Source organism: Vicugna pacos, chromosome X (assembly GCF_048564905.1).
Source record: "Vicugna pacos chromosome X, VicPac4, whole genome shotgun sequence".
Classification (NCBI taxonomy): Eukaryota; Metazoa; Chordata; class Mammalia; order Artiodactyla; family Camelidae; genus Vicugna; species Vicugna pacos.
Window position 1 is genome coordinate 43,095,754 of NC_133023.1, and position 20,417 is coordinate 43,116,170.

General features: G+C 37.8%; 1 protein-coding gene across 2 annotated transcripts in view; it reads right to left on the minus strand.

Annotated features, from left to right (window-relative positions):
* FAM120C (family with sequence similarity 120 member C) overlaps positions 1 to 20,417 on the minus strand; it is a 97,525-nt gene that overhangs the window by 42,398 nt on the left and 34,710 nt on the right. For both annotated transcript variants that reach the window (XM_031671122.2, XM_031671126.2), the window contains exons 4-9: positions 19,212 to 19,340; positions 16,847 to 16,949; positions 16,201 to 16,277; positions 15,477 to 15,757; positions 14,238 to 14,511; positions 12,904 to 13,075 (exon numbers count right to left, since the gene is read on the minus strand). In XM_031671122.2, the coding sequence (XP_031526982.1) occupies positions 12,904 to 13,075; positions 14,238 to 14,511; positions 15,477 to 15,757; positions 16,201 to 16,277; positions 16,847 to 16,949; positions 19,212 to 19,340 (1,036 nt within the window). The remainder of the gene's footprint in view (positions 1 to 12,903; positions 13,076 to 14,237; positions 14,512 to 15,476; positions 15,758 to 16,200; positions 16,278 to 16,846; positions 16,950 to 19,211; positions 19,341 to 20,417) is intronic.

A 20,417-nucleotide genomic window follows, 5' to 3' on the forward strand; every position in this document is an offset into this window, starting at 1 on the left:
TGACATTGGTACAACTGTGTGTATAGTTCTATATCATGTGGAGATTCATGTAATCACCACCACAATCAAGATACAGAATGATTCCATCACCACAAAGATGTCCCTTTTGCTACCCCGTTTACGGTCACACCTAACACCCTCCAGCACCATTCTTAATCCCTAGCAACTGTCTGCTCTCCATCTCCAAAATTTTGTCAATTTGAGAATGTTATATAAATTGAATCAGTATGTAACCTTTTGAGATTGGCATTTTCACTCAGCATAATGCCCTTGAGACCTATCCCTATTGTTGCACATAACAATATCTCATTCCTTTTTTGCTGAGTAGTATTCTATGGTGTAGAGTTACCATGGTTTACCTTTTGAAGGATATCTATCTTGTATCCAATTTGGGGCTCTTATGAATAAAGCTGCTATGATTATTCGTGTACAAGTTCCTGCATGAAAATAAGTCTTCATTTCTCTGGGATAAATGCCCGAAAAGGTAAGTGCCACACACTTATTCTTAGCCTATTTTTAGTATTAAAAGGAACTGCCAAATTATTTTCCAGAGTGGTGGTACCATGTTACATTCCCACCAACAAATTATGAGTGGTCCAGTCAGTCTTTCCACATCCAATCCAGCATGCGGTATTATCACCATTATTCATTTTAGCCACTCTCATAAGTATATAGTGATACTTCATGGTGGTTTTAATTTGTGTTTCTCTGTTGGCTAATGATATTGAATATTTTTTCTTGTGTTTATTTTTCATATGTATATCTTCTTCAGTGAAATGTCTGTGCATGTTTTTTACTGATTTTCTAATTGGATTGTTTTTATATTGTTCAGTTTTGAGAGTTCTTTATATATTTTAGATTCAAAGCTAGATGTGTGGTACTTGTTCACCTATGGATGTCCAACTGATCCAGTATCATTTGTTAAAAAGACTATCCCTCCTCCAATGAAGTGCTTCTGCAACTTTGTCAAAAATCAGTTGTCTGTACTGGAGTGGAGCTATTTCTGGGTTCCCTATTCTGTTCCATTGGCCTATATGTCTATACCATTGCCAGTACCATGCAGTCTTAATTACTGTAGCTACACAATAAGTCTTGTAATCAAGTACAGTGATTGCTCCCAATGTATTATTCCTTCTCAAAGATGTTTTAGCTATTCTAGTTCCTCTGTTTTTCTATATGAATATTAGAATAATCTTGTCTATATCTACACAGAATCCTGCTGGGATTAGAAAGGAACTATGCTAAACCTGTATACAGAAATACAACTAATTTCTATTGAATCGAACATAACAAACAAATTCCCAACAAACAAAAGGTAGGATGAGATAGCTTGATAGAGAATTCCATCAAAAATTTAAAGGAGAGCTAACACCTATCTTCCTCAAGTGATTCCAAAAAAATCAAATAGGAAGGAATGCCTTCAAACTCATTCCATATCAAACAAAAGTATCCTCCAGGAATGAAAACATCCTCAGATGAAGGAAAACTGGGATACTTTTTTAAAAAGCAGAACTACCCTGAAAGAATGGCTAAAGGTACTTCTCTACACCGAAAGGAAATGATAAAAGAAGGAATCTTGTAACATCATGCAGGAGGAAAAACAATGGGAAAACAAAAATATGGGTAAAAACAACAGATTTTTCCTTCTTCTCTTGAGTTTTCTAAATTATGTTTCACAGTTGAAACAAAAACTACAACACTTTAATATGGCTCTCAATGTCTGTAGAGAAAATATTTAAGATAGCTATAGACGGAGGAAGGTAAAGAGATGCAGCAGAGGTCAGGTTCACTTCACTTGAACTGGTAAAACATCAGCACCAGTAGACTGTGATAAGTTATGTATATATGACATACTACCTAGTGTTATGAAATAGCTGAATATACTGAAATAGTTATACAAAGAATATACTCAAAATGCTATACATACATAAAAATTGAATTCTAAAAAATGTTCATGTAGTCCGCAGGAAGGGAAGAATAAGAAAAGAGAGATATGAAAAACAGAGAGAACAAACAGAAGTAAAATGACAAGCTTAAGTCCTAACATGTCATAATTACATAAATGTAAGTGCTCTAACTACACCAATTAAATACAGACATTGATAGACTGGATAAAAAACATGACCCAACTATATGCTTTCTACAAAAAATTCACTTCAAATATAAATGATATTGGTACGTTGGAAGGAAAGGAATAGAAAATAATGTACCATGAAAACATCAATGAAAAGACAGAAAGAATGGCTATATTAATACCACATTAAGTTGACTTCAGAGCAAAGAAATTGCCTGGGACAGAGAGGGACATTATATAATAGTAAAAGAGTCAATCCAACAAGAAGACATAGCTATACCAAACGTGTGTCACCAAATAACAGAGCCCCAAAATACATGATGCAACAACTGATAGAAATGAAATGAGAAACAGACAAATCCACACTTATAACTAGAGACTTCAATCCCCCTCTCAATAATGGGTAGATCAACTATACAGAAAATCAGCAAGAATACAGAACTCAACAACACCATCAACAAATAGGATCTAACTGACTCTTACAGAACACGCAACAAGAGCCCAACACATGTTCTTTTCACATGGCCACAGAACATATGCCATGATAGATCACATCCTGGGCCATAAAACACACCTCAAAAAATTTAAAAGAATTGAACCCATACAGAGTATATTCTCAGACCACTATGGAATCAAACAAGAAATTAAAAACAAAAGGTAACAGAAAAATCTACAAATACACGGAAAATAACAAAGCACTTCTATATAATTAATGGGTCAAAAAGGAAGTCTCAAGGTAAAGAAAGAAATATATGGAACTAAATGAAAATAAAAATACAGCATATTGAAATTTGTAAGATGGAACTAAATAATTGCTGAGAGGGAAATTTATAGCACTAAATGCTCACATTTAGGGAAGAGGAAAAGTCTTTAACTGATCATCTAAGCAGAGTAGGAGGAGAAAGCCAAACCTACAGCAAACCAAAGGAAGGAAATAATAATGATAAAATCAGAAATTAATGAAATTGAAAAAGGAAAACAATAGAGAAAAATTAATGAAATAAAAACTGGTTCTTTGAAAAGAACAATAAAATTGACAAAATTCTAGCAAGACATCAAAGAAAAAGAGACTGAAAACACAAATTGCTAATATCAAGAATAAGACAAGGGTAGAGGTGCCAAGATGGCAGAGGAGAAGGAAGCTCTTAGCTCACCCTCTCCCGTGAATACACCAAGAGAGACATTCACGGGCCCACCCATTCACTCAGAACACCTGCTGAACTTTGACAAAACATCACCCACTTCAAAAGATAAAATTCCTCAAAAATCTGGCAGGGGAAAAAAAAAAGAAATCAGTGCAGGACCTGTCCTATGCGGAAGGAGTGGCAAAAGAGGAATAGTGCTCTTACACTGGGACAACCTCTCTCCAAAAGAGAAGTCAGCAGGGACGGAGGGGGAACCTCTGAGGCTCAGAGGAGTGCACAGCAACCACGTAGACAAAAGGACTGAGAGAAACCAGCACAAAGGGTCCCTGTGATCCCCAGCCCTAGATGCGAGCTGGCAGGGGTAGTCCAGCACAGGCTGCCTGAGCCAGGCAGAGGGGCTGAGGCACACTGCGTAGAGGCAGCCTCAGGGGGCAGGAGTGTTTTGTGGGCCATGGCTGTGAGTGTATACAGAACACAATAGCCTGGGTCCCCCATAAAAAAGCAACACTGCTGATGCATGTTGTGGGGAGGGGCACAATGCGGCTGGGTGGAAGCCTCTGTCTCTGCAGGGCTGCGGCACCATTGCTGGTGTGTTCTCAGAAGAGAGGCAGGGCTCTGCCACAGCCACCATATCTGCTGGTGCATGGCTCCCAGGTGGAAGTGGGGTTGAAACCTGAATCCATACACAGGGACTCTGCAATGTAATAGGTGGGATGGAGATTTCTTTAAATCTCCAGGGAGAGGGGACTGATTTGCTCCATTAGTGCCTTTGTGGACCTGCGCCTCGAAGACAAATGAGCAAGGAGCAGAGTTCTGGCACAGCAGGGACAAGAGCAGGTGCAGGATTTACAGCAGAACTGCATACCCTATGTGGACGGGGTACTGGGGATGGTGCTGACCCGGCAGCATGCCTGCACAATCACTGTGGGTCTAGGGGCTCTGTGATTGCTGGCCTTGTAGATAAATGAGTGGAGTCTGCACAGCGGGGTGAGTGCAGGAACCGCATTTTCAGCAGACTTGTGTACCGTTTGTGTACATGGTGTAGGAGATGGCACTGACCTGATAGCACACCACACCACAACACCCAGATGCTGGCAGATCTGCAATGATACTTCTGAGGGCAGAGAACATGGGGGACACCAGAGCAGAGTATTGACATTTCCACAGCAAAAGGAGGGACAAGGGCAAAGTCAACAAAGAGTACTTGAAGAGCTCCAACCCCGCCTACCACGCACCACAGCTCAGAAACGGTATGCAAGACTCCATTCCAATAAAACTGGAACAGAGCCAGCCCCTATCAAGGCTGTGACAACCACAGAACAAAAAGGAGGCCCTGCTCAACAACCAGGGCAGGGTCCGATCACTACAGCACTGGCCACACACCTAATCAAAGGGATAACAGCCAACACTCACGGAAGAAAGATGTAGCAAACATCCATACTAAAAACAGACCTCACAACAAAATTATTAGAGGCACACAGTCGACACAGGAACCCATCCTCTTTAAAGAAAAATAAAAAACAGCCCTTCGGGACCACAGTAGATAACTGATGCTCCATAATCCATAGTGCCAGAGACATAAGTAAAATGAAGAAACAGAGGAAATACTTTCAATTAAAAGAACAAGCAAAATCCCCCGAAACAATGATCAGTGAAATAGACCTCGATGGCCTATTAGATCATGACTTCAAAAAGGGAGTGATCAAAGCACTGAAGGAATTAAGAGACTATGAATAAACATGCAGAATACTATGAAAAGGAAATAGAAACTATGAAGAGGAAACAATTAAAAAGATAAAACTCAATTGCTGAGATAAGAATCAAGCTAAAGGCAGTCAAAGGCAGACAAGATAATGCAGAGGAACAAATAAGTGACTTAGATGACAGGATAACAGAAATCACTCAATCAGAACAAAAGACAGAAAAGCAAGTTAAAAACCAATGAAAGCAATATAAGAGATCTATGACATAATATAAAGCATGCTAACCTATGCATAATAGGGGCCTCAGAAGGAGAAGAAAGAGAAAAGGGGATTGAAAAGGTACTTGAAGAAATCATGACAGAAAACTTTCCAAACCTAAAGAAGGAAACAGATATCCAAGTACAGGAGGCACAGAGGGTCCCAAACAAGAAGAACCCAAATAAACCTACACCAAGACATATTATAATTAAGATGGCCAAGTTTAAAGGTAAAGAAATGATTCTGAAAGCAGCAAGAAAAAAAGTTAGTTGCAAGGGAACCCCAATAAGGTTTTCAGCTGATTTATCTACACAAACACTACAGGCCAGAAGGGAGTGGCAAGATATATTCAAACTCCTAAAGGAGAAAAATCTGCAACCTAGAATATTCTATCCAGCAAAACTATCCTTTAGAATAGAAGGAGATGTAAAGAACTTCACAGACAAGCAAAAACTTGAAGAAAAATTCAGCAATACTAAACCTATGCTAAAAAAAATATTGAAAGTTCTTATCTAAATAGAAAAGAAACAGGATGCTATAGAAAGGAGAAAACCATAATTGGAAAGGCAATAACTACAATGAGTTGCAATAGAATAAACATGAAGATGTAAAAGAGGACATCAAAATTATTAAAGGTGGGAGAGGGTAGCAAGAAAATATAGATTTTTATGTTTTCTGTTCTTTTTAGGATGTGTTTGAGCTTATGTGACTATCAGTTTTTAGCAAACAGATATAGTAATGGGTGAATATACTTGAAAAACAGGGTAGCCAGAAATCAAAAGCATACAACAGAGTCACAAAACCCAAAAAGAAACCAAGATAATACAAAAGAAAATTATCAAACCACAAAAAGAAAAAGGAACAAAGAGGAAATACCAAATCAACTGGAAAAGTTAGTTCAAAATGGCAAAAACACACATCTCTCAATAATTACCATAAATATCAATGGACTAAATGCTCCAATCAAAAGACAAAGAGTAGCAGACTGGATAATAAAACAAGAATGCTGCATAAGAGACCTAATTTAGGGTGAAGAACACACATAGATTGAAAGTGAGAGGATGGAAAAAGATGCAAATGGAAATGACAATAAAGCAGGTATAGCAATACTGATTTCACACAAAGTAGACTTTAAAACAAAGGCCATAAGGAAGGATAAAGAAAGACACTATATAATGATTACAGGAGTAATACAAGATGAGGCTATTACCCTCGTTAACATATATGAACCCAATATAGGAGCACCTAAATACTAAAGCAAATACTAACAGACATAAAGGGAGAAATTGAAGGGAAGACAATTAATAGTAGAAGACTTTAATACCTCATTAACGTCACTGGACAGATCTTCCTGACAGAAAATCAATAGGCAATGGAAAAACTAAACGACACAATAGAACAGTTGGAGTTGGTTGAAGTTTTTACGACATTACATCAACCCAAAACAGAATATACATTTTTTTTCAAGTGCGCATGGAACATTCTCTAGGATAGATCATATACTCGAACACAAAAGAAGCCTCAACAAATTTAAGATAGAAATTATTTCAAGCATCTTTTCTGACCACAGTGCCATGAAACTAGAAATCAACCACACAAAAACAAACAAGAAACAAATGCCAGCATGGAGATTAAACAACATGCTACTAAAAAATCAATGAGTCAATGAAATCAAAAGAAGAAATTAAAAAATACTTTGAGACAAATGACAATGAAAACACAACAATACAAAATCTATGGGATGCAGCAAAAGCAGTCCTAAGAGTTAACAGTGACACAGGCCTTCCTCAAAAAACAAGAGCAATCTCAAGTAAACAACCTAAACTGTCACCTAAAAGAATTTAAAAAAGAAGAGTAAACAAAACCTAAAATCAGCAGAAGGAAGGAAATAGTAAAGACCAGGGAGGAAATAAACATGAGATTAAAAAAATAGGAAAAAAATCAATCAAGCCAAGAGCTATTTTTCTGAAAGAGTAAATAAAATTGACAATCCTCTGGCCAGGCTCACCAAGAAGAAAAGAGAGAGAACACAAATAAAATAAGAAAAAATGGAGAAATTACAACCAATATCACAGAAATACAAAAAAAAAAACCCATGAGAATACTATGAACAAATATATGGAAAGAAACTGGACAACCTAGAAGAAATGGAAAAGTTTCTGGAAACATACAGTCCACCAAGACTGAATCAAGAACAAACAGACCACTTGAATAGATTGATCATTAGAAATGACTAGAAAAAGGAATAAAAAAGTCTCCCTACAAACAATAGTCCAGGACCAGTTGGCTTCACTGGGGAATTCTACCCTACAAGGAAGAACTCATACAAATTCTTCTCAAATTCTTCCCAAAGATTGAAAAGGCGGGCATACTCCCACTCATCCTAGGAAGCCATCATTACCTTGATACCAAAACCAGACAAAGACACTACCAAAAAAAGAAAGCTATAGGCCAATAACATTGATAAATATAGATGCAAAAATCCCCCACAAAATATTAGCAAACAGAATCCAACAGTACATAAAAAAGATCATATACCATGATCAAGTTTAGTTCATACCAGGGAAACAAGGATGGTTCAACATATGCACATCAATCAGTGTGATACACCACATCCACAAAAGAAAGGAAAAAAAACATATGATCATCTCAATAGATGCTGAAAAAGCATTTGATAAAATTCAACACCGATTTATGATAAAAACTCTTACCAAAGTAGGTATAGAGGGAACATATTGCAACATAATAAAAGCTATATATGACAAACCTACAGCCAGCATAATACTCAACAGTGAAAAACAAAGCCTTCCTGCTAAAATCTGGAACAAGACAAGGATGCCCACTCTCACCACTTCTATTCAACATAGTCTTGGAAGTCCTAGCCACAGCAATCAGGCAAGAAAAAGAAAGAAAAGAGGTCCAAATTGGAAGAGAAGAGGTAAAATTGTCACTATATGCAGATGACATGATACTATATATAGAAAACTCTAAAAGCTCCACACAAAAACTACTACAGGTGATAAAAGAATTCAGCAAGGTAGCAGGATACAAGATTAACATAGAGAAATCAGTTGAATTTCTTTATACTAATAATGAAATAGCATGAAAAGAAAGAAAAGAAATAATCCCTTTTAAAATTGCATCCAAAAATAAAATACTTAGGAATTATTGTAGCTCTCTGTAGTACAGTTTGAAATCAGGGGCTGTGCTATGTCCTGTTTTGTTCTTTCTTTAGATTGTTTTTGATATTTGGGGTCTTTTGTATTTCCACATAAATTTTTGAATTGTTCTAGTTCTGTGAAAAATGCCATTGGTATTTTGAAAGTGATTGCACTGAATCTGGAGGTTACCTTGAGTAGTATGGTCTTTTTTTAACATTAATTCTTCCAATCCATGAGCACTGTATACCTGTCTGTCTGCTTGTGTCATCTTCAGTTTCTTTCATCAAAGTCTTATAATTTTCCTAGTACAGGTCTTTTACCACCTTGGTTAGATTTATTCCCAGGTATTTATTCTTTTTGATGCAAGTGTTTGTTGGGAGTTTTTAAATTACTGATTCAATTTCATAATTGACCTGTTCATATTTTCTATTTCTTCCTGATTCAGTCTTGGGAGGCTGTACATATCTTCTAGGTTGTCCATATTATTGGCACAAAATTTTTCATAGGAATCTCTTATGATCCTTTGTATTTCTGTGGTGTTGGTTGTAACTTCTCTTTTTTCATTTCTGATTTTATTGATTTGGGCCCTCTTTTTTTCTTGATGAGTCTGGCGAAAGGTCTATCAATTTTACCATTTCAAAGAACAGGGTCTTATTTTCATTGATCTTTTCTATTTTTCTAAAGTCTTTGTGGCACTTATTTCTGACCTGATCTTTATTATTTCTTTCTTTTTACTACCTTTGGGGTTTTTTGCTACTCTTTTTCCACTTTCTTTAGGTGTAAGGTTAAGTTGTTTATTTGTGATTTTTTTGTTTGTTTCCTGAGGTAGGCTTGTATTCCTATAAACTTCCCTCTTAGAACTGCTTTTGCTGCATCCCATAGATTCTGGATCATCGTGTTTCTATTTACATTTGTCTCCAGGTATTATTTAATTTCCTTTTGAATTCTTCAGTGATCTATTGGTTGTTTAGTAGCATATTGTTTAGCCTCCATGTATTTGGGGGGTTTTTGCAGGGTTTTTTTTCTTTGTAGTTGCTTTCTAGTATCATACTATTGTGGTCGGAAAAGATGCTTGATATGATGCCAGTCATTTTAAATTTACTCTGACTTGTTTTGTAACCCAGCATGTGACTTATCCTGTAGAATATTCCATGCACACTTGAAAAGAATGTGTATTCTGCTGTTTTTGGATGGAATGTTCTATATATTCCTACTAAGTCCATTTGGACTAATGTGTCATTTAAGGCCAGTGTTTCATTTATTTTCTGTCTGGATGATCTGTCCACTGATGTATGTTTGGTGTTAAAGTCCCTACTATTACTGTGTTATTGTCCATTTCTCCCCCTATGTTTGTTAATATTTGCTTTCTGTATTTAGTTGCTCCTATGTTGGGTGCATATTTATTTACAATTTTTATGTCTTCTTCTTGGGGTGATCCCTTGATCATTATGTAATGCTCTTCTATGTTGCTTGTCCTGGAGCCAGTGTTGGCAGGCTAATGGGTGGGGCTGGGGCCCAGGCGATGTAGTATCTGGTGTTCACCTATTGGTGGGTGAGGCCAGGTCTTGGGGCTAGTGCTGGCCCATCTGTGGGCAGAGTCAGGTCCCAGGGTCTTGGAGCTGTTATCAGCCTGCAGGTAGCCGAGGCTGGGTCCTAGGTGGTTGGGGACTGAGTATGGTAGCCAGCCTACTGGTGAGTGAGTCTATGCCCCTACTCAGCTAGCTACCTGGCTTAAGATGTCCCAGAACTGGTGCTGATCAGCTGGTGGGTAGGCCAGGTGTAGGCACTAATAAGCTAGAGAGAAGGTTCCAAGATGGCACTTACAAGCACCAATATCCCTGTGGTAGGATGAGCAGCCAGAAATGGCAGCTGCCAGATTCTATGCCCTCAGGGTGAGTTTCAGTTGCTTCCTGCCTCTCTGGGAGGCTCTCCCAAGACCAGAACTTGGTCTGACCCAGGATCTTTTCAAATGACTGCTTCTGCCCTGGGTCTTAGAACTTATGAGATTTTGTATACACCCTTTATAAGTAGAGTTTCTATTTTTCACAGCCCTCTGGCTCTCCTGAAGATAGGGTCCACTGGCTTTCAAAGCCAAATGTTCTAGGGGTTTATCATCCTGGTGCAGGACTCCCAGGCTGGGGATTATGATGTGAAGCTTGGACCCCTAGCTCCTTGGGGAGAACCTTTGCAATTGTAATTATCCTCCCATTTGTAGGTCACCCACCTGGCAGAATGGCTCTTGACTATACCACAATTCCACCCCTGCTACCAGTCTTGTTCTGTTTCCTTCTTTATATCTTTAGTTGTAGATGTTTTCTGTTAGTCTTCAGGTCACTCTCATGGATAGTTTCTCTCTGTAAATAGTTGTAATTTTGTTGTGTCCATGGGAGGAGGTGAGCTCAGGGTCTTCCTACTCCACCATCTTGGCCCTTGACAATTCTTTTCTTTTGACCCTTGAAAATGCTGTGGCAGAAGGGACTCCATGGCTTCTGATAAAATATCAGCTGTTAAATTTGTATTTCTTTTTTCCATAGGTAAAGCATCACTTCTCTCTGGCTGCTTTCAACAGTTTTCTGTCCTTAGCTTTCAAAGGTTTGACTGTGATGTATCTTGGTATGGATTTCTTTGGGTTTATACTGTTTATAATTCACTCACATTCTTGAATCTGTGGGCTTATGTTTTTTTGCCAAATTTGGGAATATTTCAGCTATTATTTCTTTGAACACTTTTGCAGCCCTACCCCCTTTCTCCTTTCTTTCTGAGACTCTGATGACATGAATATTAGGTCTTTTGTTATAGTTCCACTGATATCTGTTCTTTTTCTCCAGTCTATTTTCTCTCAGTTATTCAGATTATACAATTTCTATTGTTCTGTCTCCAAGTTCATTGATTATTTTCTGTTTCCAATCTGCAGTTTAACCCATCTAATGAATGCTTTATTTCAGTTATTGTTTTTTGTAAGTTCTTAATTTCCATTTGTCCTTATCTATGTATTATATCTCTTTGGTAAGACTTTCTATTTTTAATTTGTATCAAGAATGTTCAGAATTGTTTGTCAAAGCATTTCTATGATGGCTGCTTTGAAATCCTTTTCAGGTAATTCAATCATCTGTGATATCAGTGTTGGCATCTACTGATTTTTCTTCCTCAGTCAGTTTGAGATCTCAGTTTGAAATCTTTCTGATTCTTGGTAGGATGAGGGATTTTCAATTCAAACCTTGATATTTGCAGTATTATTTTGAAAGACTCTGGATCTTATTTAAATTTTGTGTTTTAGCAGGTCTTTTCTGATACCACTCTGGTGGGTGAAGGAGGATGCTGACTCATTACTACCAAGTGTGAGTGGAAGTTCTAGTTCCCCACTTGGCCTTGTCTTACACCTCCCCACTTGGCCTTGTCTTACATCTCCCCACTTGGCCTTGTCTTACATCTCCACAGCAGGGTCAGGTGGCACACTCTGCTATGGTCTGGCAAGGGTTGAAGGCTAGGTTCTTTATTTGGCCTCTGCTGCTCAGGGTAGGAGTAGGCTACAGTTTTTCTCTCGTGTTTGGCTGGAGTAGAACTGTTATTATACAAAAATTTTCTGTATTGTTAGGTTGTTCCTTTTGGGTACTTTGGCTAGAGAAAGCAGGCTTTTCTTGGGGTTTTTTATTAGTCTGCAACTGTTCATGTTTCTGGGCTGTCAGCTTGTCCTGCACCCAGTCTGGAATATATAAGGCACAAAGAAAACCCAGGGAACTCACTACTACATCATTCCTTGGATCCCAAGGTCCTTAGCCAGTCTGCCAACTTCTCTTCAATTTCTTGAATGTCTTGTACTTTTTTTTTTAATTGAAGTACAGTTGATCCACAATGTTGTGTTAGTTTCAGGTGTACAGCAAAGTGATTCAGATATATAGCTATAGATATAGATATATAGCTATAGATACAGATATATATCTATCTATATTCTTTTTCATATTCTTTTTCATTATAGGTTATTACAAGATATTGAATACAGTTCCTTGTGTTACACAGTAGGTCCTTGTTTATCTATGTTATATATAGCAGTGTGTACATATTAATCTCAAACTCCTAAATGATCTAAGTTATTCCTCCCTCTTGTGCTTCTTTTATATATAATATCTTGAGCTTTTAGATTTATTTAGCAGGAGGAATAAGGAAAAGTATATTGACTCCATCGTCCCAGGAGCAGAAATCTAGTTGTTTCTTTTGAACACACTAATTCAATCATGTCACTCTGCAGCTTACAACATTTCAATGGCTCCAACTACCTACAGGATCAAATCCCAAAGCAAAAACCTCACGGAGGAGGAGAAACTGTCTGATACGCCTCCACATTCGTTAAGTCCAGCCTGGTTCTTATAAGTACCAGTCACCCTGAATGCTTAATAATTAAAGAATTGGGGCTTAAGTTAATGCATGTCCTATACCAATATGTATTCTGGGAATTATGCATTTTGTCAAAGACTGTTCCATAGCAAAAATATGATGTACTTGCATAGACATTTTGCTCTGAGTCCAAAGTTTGAGAAAACTGTCAAAGCGAGAACCACACTTACCTTCTACAGGCAGCCGCCGCCGTATGGCCAGGCGTTCCATTTTCCGCTGTGTCTCTGCCAGACTGAAAAGGACCCCATATACATATTGACGAGCTGACCGGAACAGGAGAGCAGCTGGAGGCAGCTCCATGTTACACTCATCCTCAATACATACAGGGATCTTAATCTCACCCTAACAAGAAAATGGTTCAGAAGAAAGGAGAAAATGAATTACCTCAAGGTTTGGAGTTTTGAAATACCAAATTGAGTGAAGAACAACCCCAGTAATGAACTGTAGCCTCTGTAGTCACCTATTAAATTTTCTACTCATATTTAGACAGAATTTCAGACTAAAAGAAGCTATAACAAGCCCAGCTGACCACAGCCAGCTTAAAAGCTATCTTCTATTTTTAAAGTCTCTGCTATGACTGACTATAGTTGACTAAATGCGGAAAATTTATCTTAGACATTTTGCTAGGGGTTAGACTTGTATGGGAAGACTGGAGAAGGGGAATAGTTCTGGGGAAGTGGAGGAAGAAGTAAAGAACAAAGGCAGAATACCTCTTCTTAGATTGTGTCCGTCCCTAGACCAGAGTGCACAAACTTGGTGCATTATCTTCTTCAAAACTCTTGATGGCTCTGCTCACCTGTGATGGCCGGCCTCAGTGCTTAGCCTGCTTTTTCTTAAAGCACCGGTTGAAACAAGGAAAAGGGTCTCATTCTTTCCTTTTAGAGGGCCAATATCACACTGTTTTTTGTTTTCAAATTACTTATTTGAAAAAACAAACAAAAAACTGATCCTTGCAAACATGATTCCTGAAGGCAGACATGAATGATGCTGCAAGAACCATCTTTTGAATGAAAATAACTATACTACCAATGTTACATTTTCTGAAATGTAGCAAACAGAATGCTCAAAAGATTCTTTGGTGGCCTCTGTTTCTTGTTTCCCTTTCTAGATGTGTGCTTTTCTCAGCTATTTTCAGCGTTGGGACCAAAGGGATTGTTGAAATTTTCCCAGCAGTCTTAATCTCATGACTGTGTTCTTCTCCCAGACAAGAATTGATGGGTAAATGCATTAAACAAGATATATATTTTTTTAAAAAAAAAGGTTAAAAAGCAAAAAAAAAAATCTCACCATTACACATCCAGGCCTCATTTACTGCACAGTCCCATCTCCTGCTGGTATCACCTCATGAGGGACCCTTAATACAATAAGGGGCCCCAGCACACCTGGTCTCCTTTGATCTCCCTTCAATACCAATGATCAGAATTTTCTCTCATAACTTACTGTCCTAGGAAGTGTGAAGTACAGTGTTGAGAGCAGGGAGGTAGGTGTTGATAGACTCTCTTACCTTAGTGAGGACATGGTAGATATATGGGTACATAAGACCCCTTCGATGTCTGTGTTCAGCAACCCGCAAGACTTCTGGAGCAACTGGAGGTAAGGGTGGAATGGTGATGTCCATGTGGTTCCTCGTAGACATAGACAGCAGAGATGGGATGTGGGGCTCCCCATCACCCAGGCTGGCATCTGAAACTCCAGCATCGATGGGCTGCACCCAGGACCCTCTGTCACCATTTGGATCCTCCCATCCAGGCTGCTGCTGAAGTGTTTCTGTGATGTGACTAAAAGGTTTAAAAAGACAGTGTGATATGAAAAGGAATATATGTATATTCATGTATAACTGAAGCATTATGCTGTATATCAGAAATTGACACAATATTGTAAATTGACTATACCTCAAAATATATATATTATAATATATATAATATATAATATATATATATACACCAAAAAAAAAGACAGTGTAGAAGAGAGAAAGGGGGTTGATAAGAATATTCTAACTCAAGATGTTGGCTTTGATCCCAAGGAATCTTACAAATCCTCTGGAAGCCAGGACACTGGGTTAGCACTGGACCTGATAGCTTTCCTTTTAGTGGCCATTACTACCCTCCTGGCTTCTTTCATCTGATATAAACCAAAGCGATCAAAAGTCATGGGAACCATACTGAATCCTTTATATCTTTTAAGAGGCCATGTTTAGAATTTGCTTATGTTCTGAGAAAATAATTACAATTGAAACCGTGAAGCAGCTCTGCCTCCGAGGAATAATCTGCTTGGAGGAATAATCTAAAAACAAATGAGTTCGTACAAAATCCCACTGTTTAATCCTCAGAACCCTGTCTGAGTTACTAAGCAATACAATTGCATACTCAACTGTTCTAATACTTCAACTCTATAAAGTCTTTTCAATTTTATTTTTTTTACATTCAGTCTATTCCCCCTCACAAATTGAGAAATGACAGCCATGATACATAGCACATTCCTACCAGGCAGGGCTTCCCTAACCAGCCGCTATGTGCCTTCTACCTCAGTGGCCTGGGTATCTGAAAATTACCACCTACACACAGTCCAAATGAGCATGAAGTGGCCAAGCATAGAGAGAGTTTTCCTACTTCACTTAAGAGCAGAAAGTTCCAGAAAAAAAGCCAGGAAAATACATTTTCCCACACCTCCTACCCAGGTTACCAGCAAAAGAACACAGATGCTTCAGAAGTCTGTTCTCTGGGGTGCCTATACAGATACTTACTCAGAGCTGGCTCCATTTGGCTCATCACCATCAGAGGAAGAGGAGTGGGAAGAGTCTGGTCCCAAAGGAGGTGAGGCTTTGGAAGTCAGGTAATTGGGAAACTGGGATGCAGAGGAATCGTAAGAGACAGCCCAACTGGCAAAGGGGCTGTCCTGCAGCATGGGATCCTCAGAAAAAGCATGGGATTCCCCCAAAGCATGGGAGGAGAAGAGAAGAGAGGAGTTGGGTCCCACTGGGAATGGTGGTGGATATTTCATTTTCTGGGGCACATGGTGAGCAAACTAAAGGACAAAAGAGACAGAAAAGCTATTTATTTAACATTTTACCAGGCTCCAAGATGGCTGCCCCAGAAGCTGTGACATAGTGGATGGTGCCAGTAGCTGGAATTGTTGGGATACAAAGAACCTACTGAGAATAACAAGAAATAATTCTAACAGTGATGTACAGACAGCATCTTCCCAAGGCAGGACAATGGACCAATCTATGTCTCCTAAAACCATTCTTCCAACATTAGCTAATCTACCTTCACATGTCTTAGTGGTTACTGATTTGGATGTTTACACAGTCTGCCAGCCTCCATTTGAGAATGTGACATAGGTATATACAGCTTTGATGTTCTCATAATACTGAATCACCCTAACTCCTTAACTTAGATTATAAAAACTGGGAAGCAAGCTGAGTCTAACGCTATCAAATGGTCTCAAGCTTCTTAAAAGATACTTACCATTGGTTTTCCACCAGAGATAGTGCCCATTTGATTTCGTGGAAGGGGAGGATTTCCAAGCCGGTTATTCCGAAAACCTGATGCAAAGAGAAAGGGCTATAATTTAATCAGTCCTAATAATTCGACCCTGTTACATTCTGCTAACCCCCATCACCTGAGAAATTATTAATAAATAAGTTATAAATTATCGAACAGCTACTACATGCCATGCCAGGAACCTTACGTAAATTATTTCCTCTGATAACAACCCTATTAAGGAGGTACCATGAGTCACATTTCATACAAATGTGACTTGCCAAGATCACACAGCTAGTACATAGCAGAGGTGGAATTCAAACTCGGGCCTGATCCCACAGACAGGGCTATTTTACATATACAGGCCACAATGGAGGTTAGCACCAGAAGAAGTCCAACCTAAGGAAATGGCATTGGATTTCATCTATAAATTCAAGAAATCAGGGCCCTGTCTCATGTCATTTCTCTTACTACATGGAAATCAAAAGGAGAATGTCTACCAAACAGAAATGACTCCTAGGAGGGTGCAGTACAAACAAGTGATTTCACTCTGGCCCAGGAGTTCCTGAGGGACTAACTCAGTTTCCCCTACAGACAGACAAACCAGCTTGGGGTCAGGTAGAAGCCTTACCTAGAAAGGAGGAGGGACCAACTGGCAGCGAAGAGAGTTTAGTTGTGACTGAATAGTACTCAACTGCTTTCTTGAATCGCTCTATTTTATCTTCTGTCCTGGACTGGATGTTGGAACATCAGATGTTCAGAAGAAGAAATAATATGAGAGTATTTTTTTCACGCAATTTATAATTTGGGAGTCAAAACAACAGCAGAAATCAAATGTTTAAGGAAACCCAAGAGAGCAATTTTTCTTGCTGCAGAAAAGAGTAGGCCAACTCATTTTATGAGTCTAGCATTATCCTGATATTAAAACCAGACAAAGACAGCACATGCACACACAAAAAGTACAGTGCAATATTACTCATGAAAATACATGTAAAAATACTCAGTGAGATACTAGTAATTCAAAAGCAACAATATAAAAAGGGAGTAATACATTTTTACTATAGCCTGGGAATGCAAGGATGGTTCAATATTCAAAAACCAATGGACCAAAGAAGAAAAATCACATGATCCTATCAACATAAACAAACAATATGCATTTGAAAAAATATACCATCCATTAATGATAAAAACCTCTCAGTAAGCTAGGAATAGAAGAGAACTTTCTCAGCCTGATAACACGCATCTGTAAAACCTATAGCTAATATTATACTTAATGCTGACTGAATGCTTCCTCCAAAGATCAAGAACAAGACAAAGATATCCTCTTTTAGTAGTCTTATGTTCATACAAAAACCTGTACAGAAATGTTTATAGAAGCTCCATTTATTTTTATTTATTCATTATTTATTATTTTTATTAAAGTACAGTCAGTTACAGTGTATCAATTTCTGGTGTACAGCACAATGTCCCAGTCATGCATATACATACATATATTCATTTTCATATTCATTTTCATTAAAGGTTATTACAAGATATTGAATACAGTTCCCTGTGCTATACAGAAGAAAGTTGGTTTTTTAAATCTATTTTTATATATAGTGGCTAACATTTGCATATCTCAAATTCCCAAATTTATCCCTTCCCACCCTCTTTCTCCTGGTAACCACGATTGTTTTCTATGTCTGTGAGTCTCTTTCTTTTGCAGGTAAGTTCACTAGTGTCCTCTTTTTTTCTTTTTTTAGATTCCACAAATGAGTGATAACATATGGTATTTTTCTTTCTCTTTCTAGCTTACTTCACTTAGAATGATGATCTCTAGTTCCATCCACGTTACTTTATTCTTTTTTATGGCTGAGTAGTATTTCATTGTATAAAAGTACCACGACTTCTTTATCTAGTCATCTGTCAGTGGCCATTTAGGTTGTTTCCATGTCTTGGCTATTGTATATAGTGCTGCTATCAAGAGGCTCCACTTAAACCACCAAAAATTGGAAACAACTCAAGTATCCTCTAGGGGTGACTGGATAAACAAACTGTGGTATATATAGCCACACAATGTATACTACTCGGCAATAAAAAGGAATGAATTATTGATAGATGCAACATGCAACAAATTAGAAGAACCTCAAAAGCATTACGCTGAATGAAAAATGCCACTCTCAAAAGATTATATGCTGTATGATTCTGTTTATAGGCTATTCTCTAAAAGATATAACCACAGTGACAAAGAATAGACTGGTAGTTGTCAGGGATTAGGGATGGGTTTGGTGTGATTACAAAGGAATAGCATGAGAACTTCTGGGGGTGGTTCAATCAGGTTTCTGATCCTGATTGTGATGGTGGTTATATAAATCTATACATGTGTTAAAAATTCATATAACTGTACATACACATATGCAAAAGTACATTTTACTACATGTTAATTTAAAAAATAAAACTGAAAAAACCCAGAGTACAAGTATAAATGAAATTGTTGAAAATAAAGCTAACTTATTTTCTTGACTTTTAGTTTCATTTTACAAGACAAAATCCTAGTTGAGCTCTTCCTTTTTTCACTATTAACAATGAAACATTGGTCCTTGTTTTATGTGGAACTACTTATGTAGTTTTCTTCAGGACCCGTTATCTTCTAATAAGCAAAACCTCCTTTATACTAAAATATACATTGAAACAAAAAAAAAAGAGAGAAGGCTATATACCAGAGTGATAACTATAGCAAATTGCTTCTGGATAATGAAATTATAAGTGACATTTTCTAAATTTTCCAGAATGAGCTTGTATAACTTTAATAATCAGCAGGAAAAGCTAAAGAATCCTTTAAACCCAGGCCTAGTAATGTTTCCTAAAGGAAACTTTGGGGCTCCAGTCTGTAAGCAGGGAGAAGACAAGCAGCTAGGGGGAGAGAAGGTTGGCAGCACAAAAAAGATCAGATGTGCTGGTGGTATTGGTGAAGGTAGGAAAATTGGTGATTCCTAGGAAGGGGAAGGCTAGCTTACCTGAGACTGTTTGAAAACGTCCTTCCCAACCACGTCCAGGTTTGAGGGGTCTTTGATGGAGCTAACATATTCAGAAACAGCCTTGATCACCACATCACAGGGAGGAAGAACCAGCTGATGAGCTCTGACCTAGAAGAAGTAACATGAGCAAGGCACACTGACATCAGAGATGGATCACCAAGAAAAGGGGGTAAGATGGGGTGAGATACAGAGTTCAATTCAGTAATTCACTGAGAGAGTTAAATCCTTTTATTTAAATTAGTTTCCCTCCTAATTCTCACTATAGAACACTTGGACCAAGATTGAAAAGTATAAAGAAAGATAAAATCATATCATCTATAATCCTACTACAAAGATAACCACTGTTTTCTGACATTGCTATAATTAATTAGTTTTCTTTCATGATACATTTTGGCTGCTTCCAAATTTGTGCTCTTAAAGGTAATGCTGTAATGTGTGGACCACGTTTGGATCCTGATTTGAACTAACCACAAAAAGGTCTTTTTGAGACATCAGGAAAATCTAAAAATGGACTGGATATTAAGATGATACCAAGAAATTATCATTAATTTTGTTAGGAGTAATAATGGCATTGTGCTTACATAAGAAAATGCTCATATATTTCAGAGATGCATATCAAAGAATGTGAGTGTGAGGGGGGAGGGTATATTTCAAGGGTAGAATACTCGTTTAGCATGCACAAGGTCCTGGCTTCAATCTCCAGTACCTCCATTAATAAATAAATGAATAATACTTCAAAGAACGTGAGCATGAAATGACTTGAGGTCTGGCATTTGTTTTAAAATACATTAGTAACAGCAACAAAACCCCCCCAACAACTGTGATTACTGTTGGATCTGGAAGATGTTACAATGGTAGTTCACTATATTATTATTATACCTTTGTCTATTTTTGTGATGGTTTAAATTCTTTTAGATAATTTTTTTAATGCTGTGATGAAATGTAGATATTTTTTGTTGTCCACTTTTCTATTATTTAATTATAAGCGTCCTAGCATGGTAATTACTGAGCCAAAGGGTATAAACTTCTTAAAGGCTTTTTATATAAATTATTTAGCCAAAAGGCTGTACCATTTATTCCTTCAACAAATACTTACTGCCTACTGTCCTTGGCACCAGCGATACAGCAGTGAACAAGACAGACAAAAATCCCTGCCCTAATGGGAGCTTAAATTCTAGTGTAGGA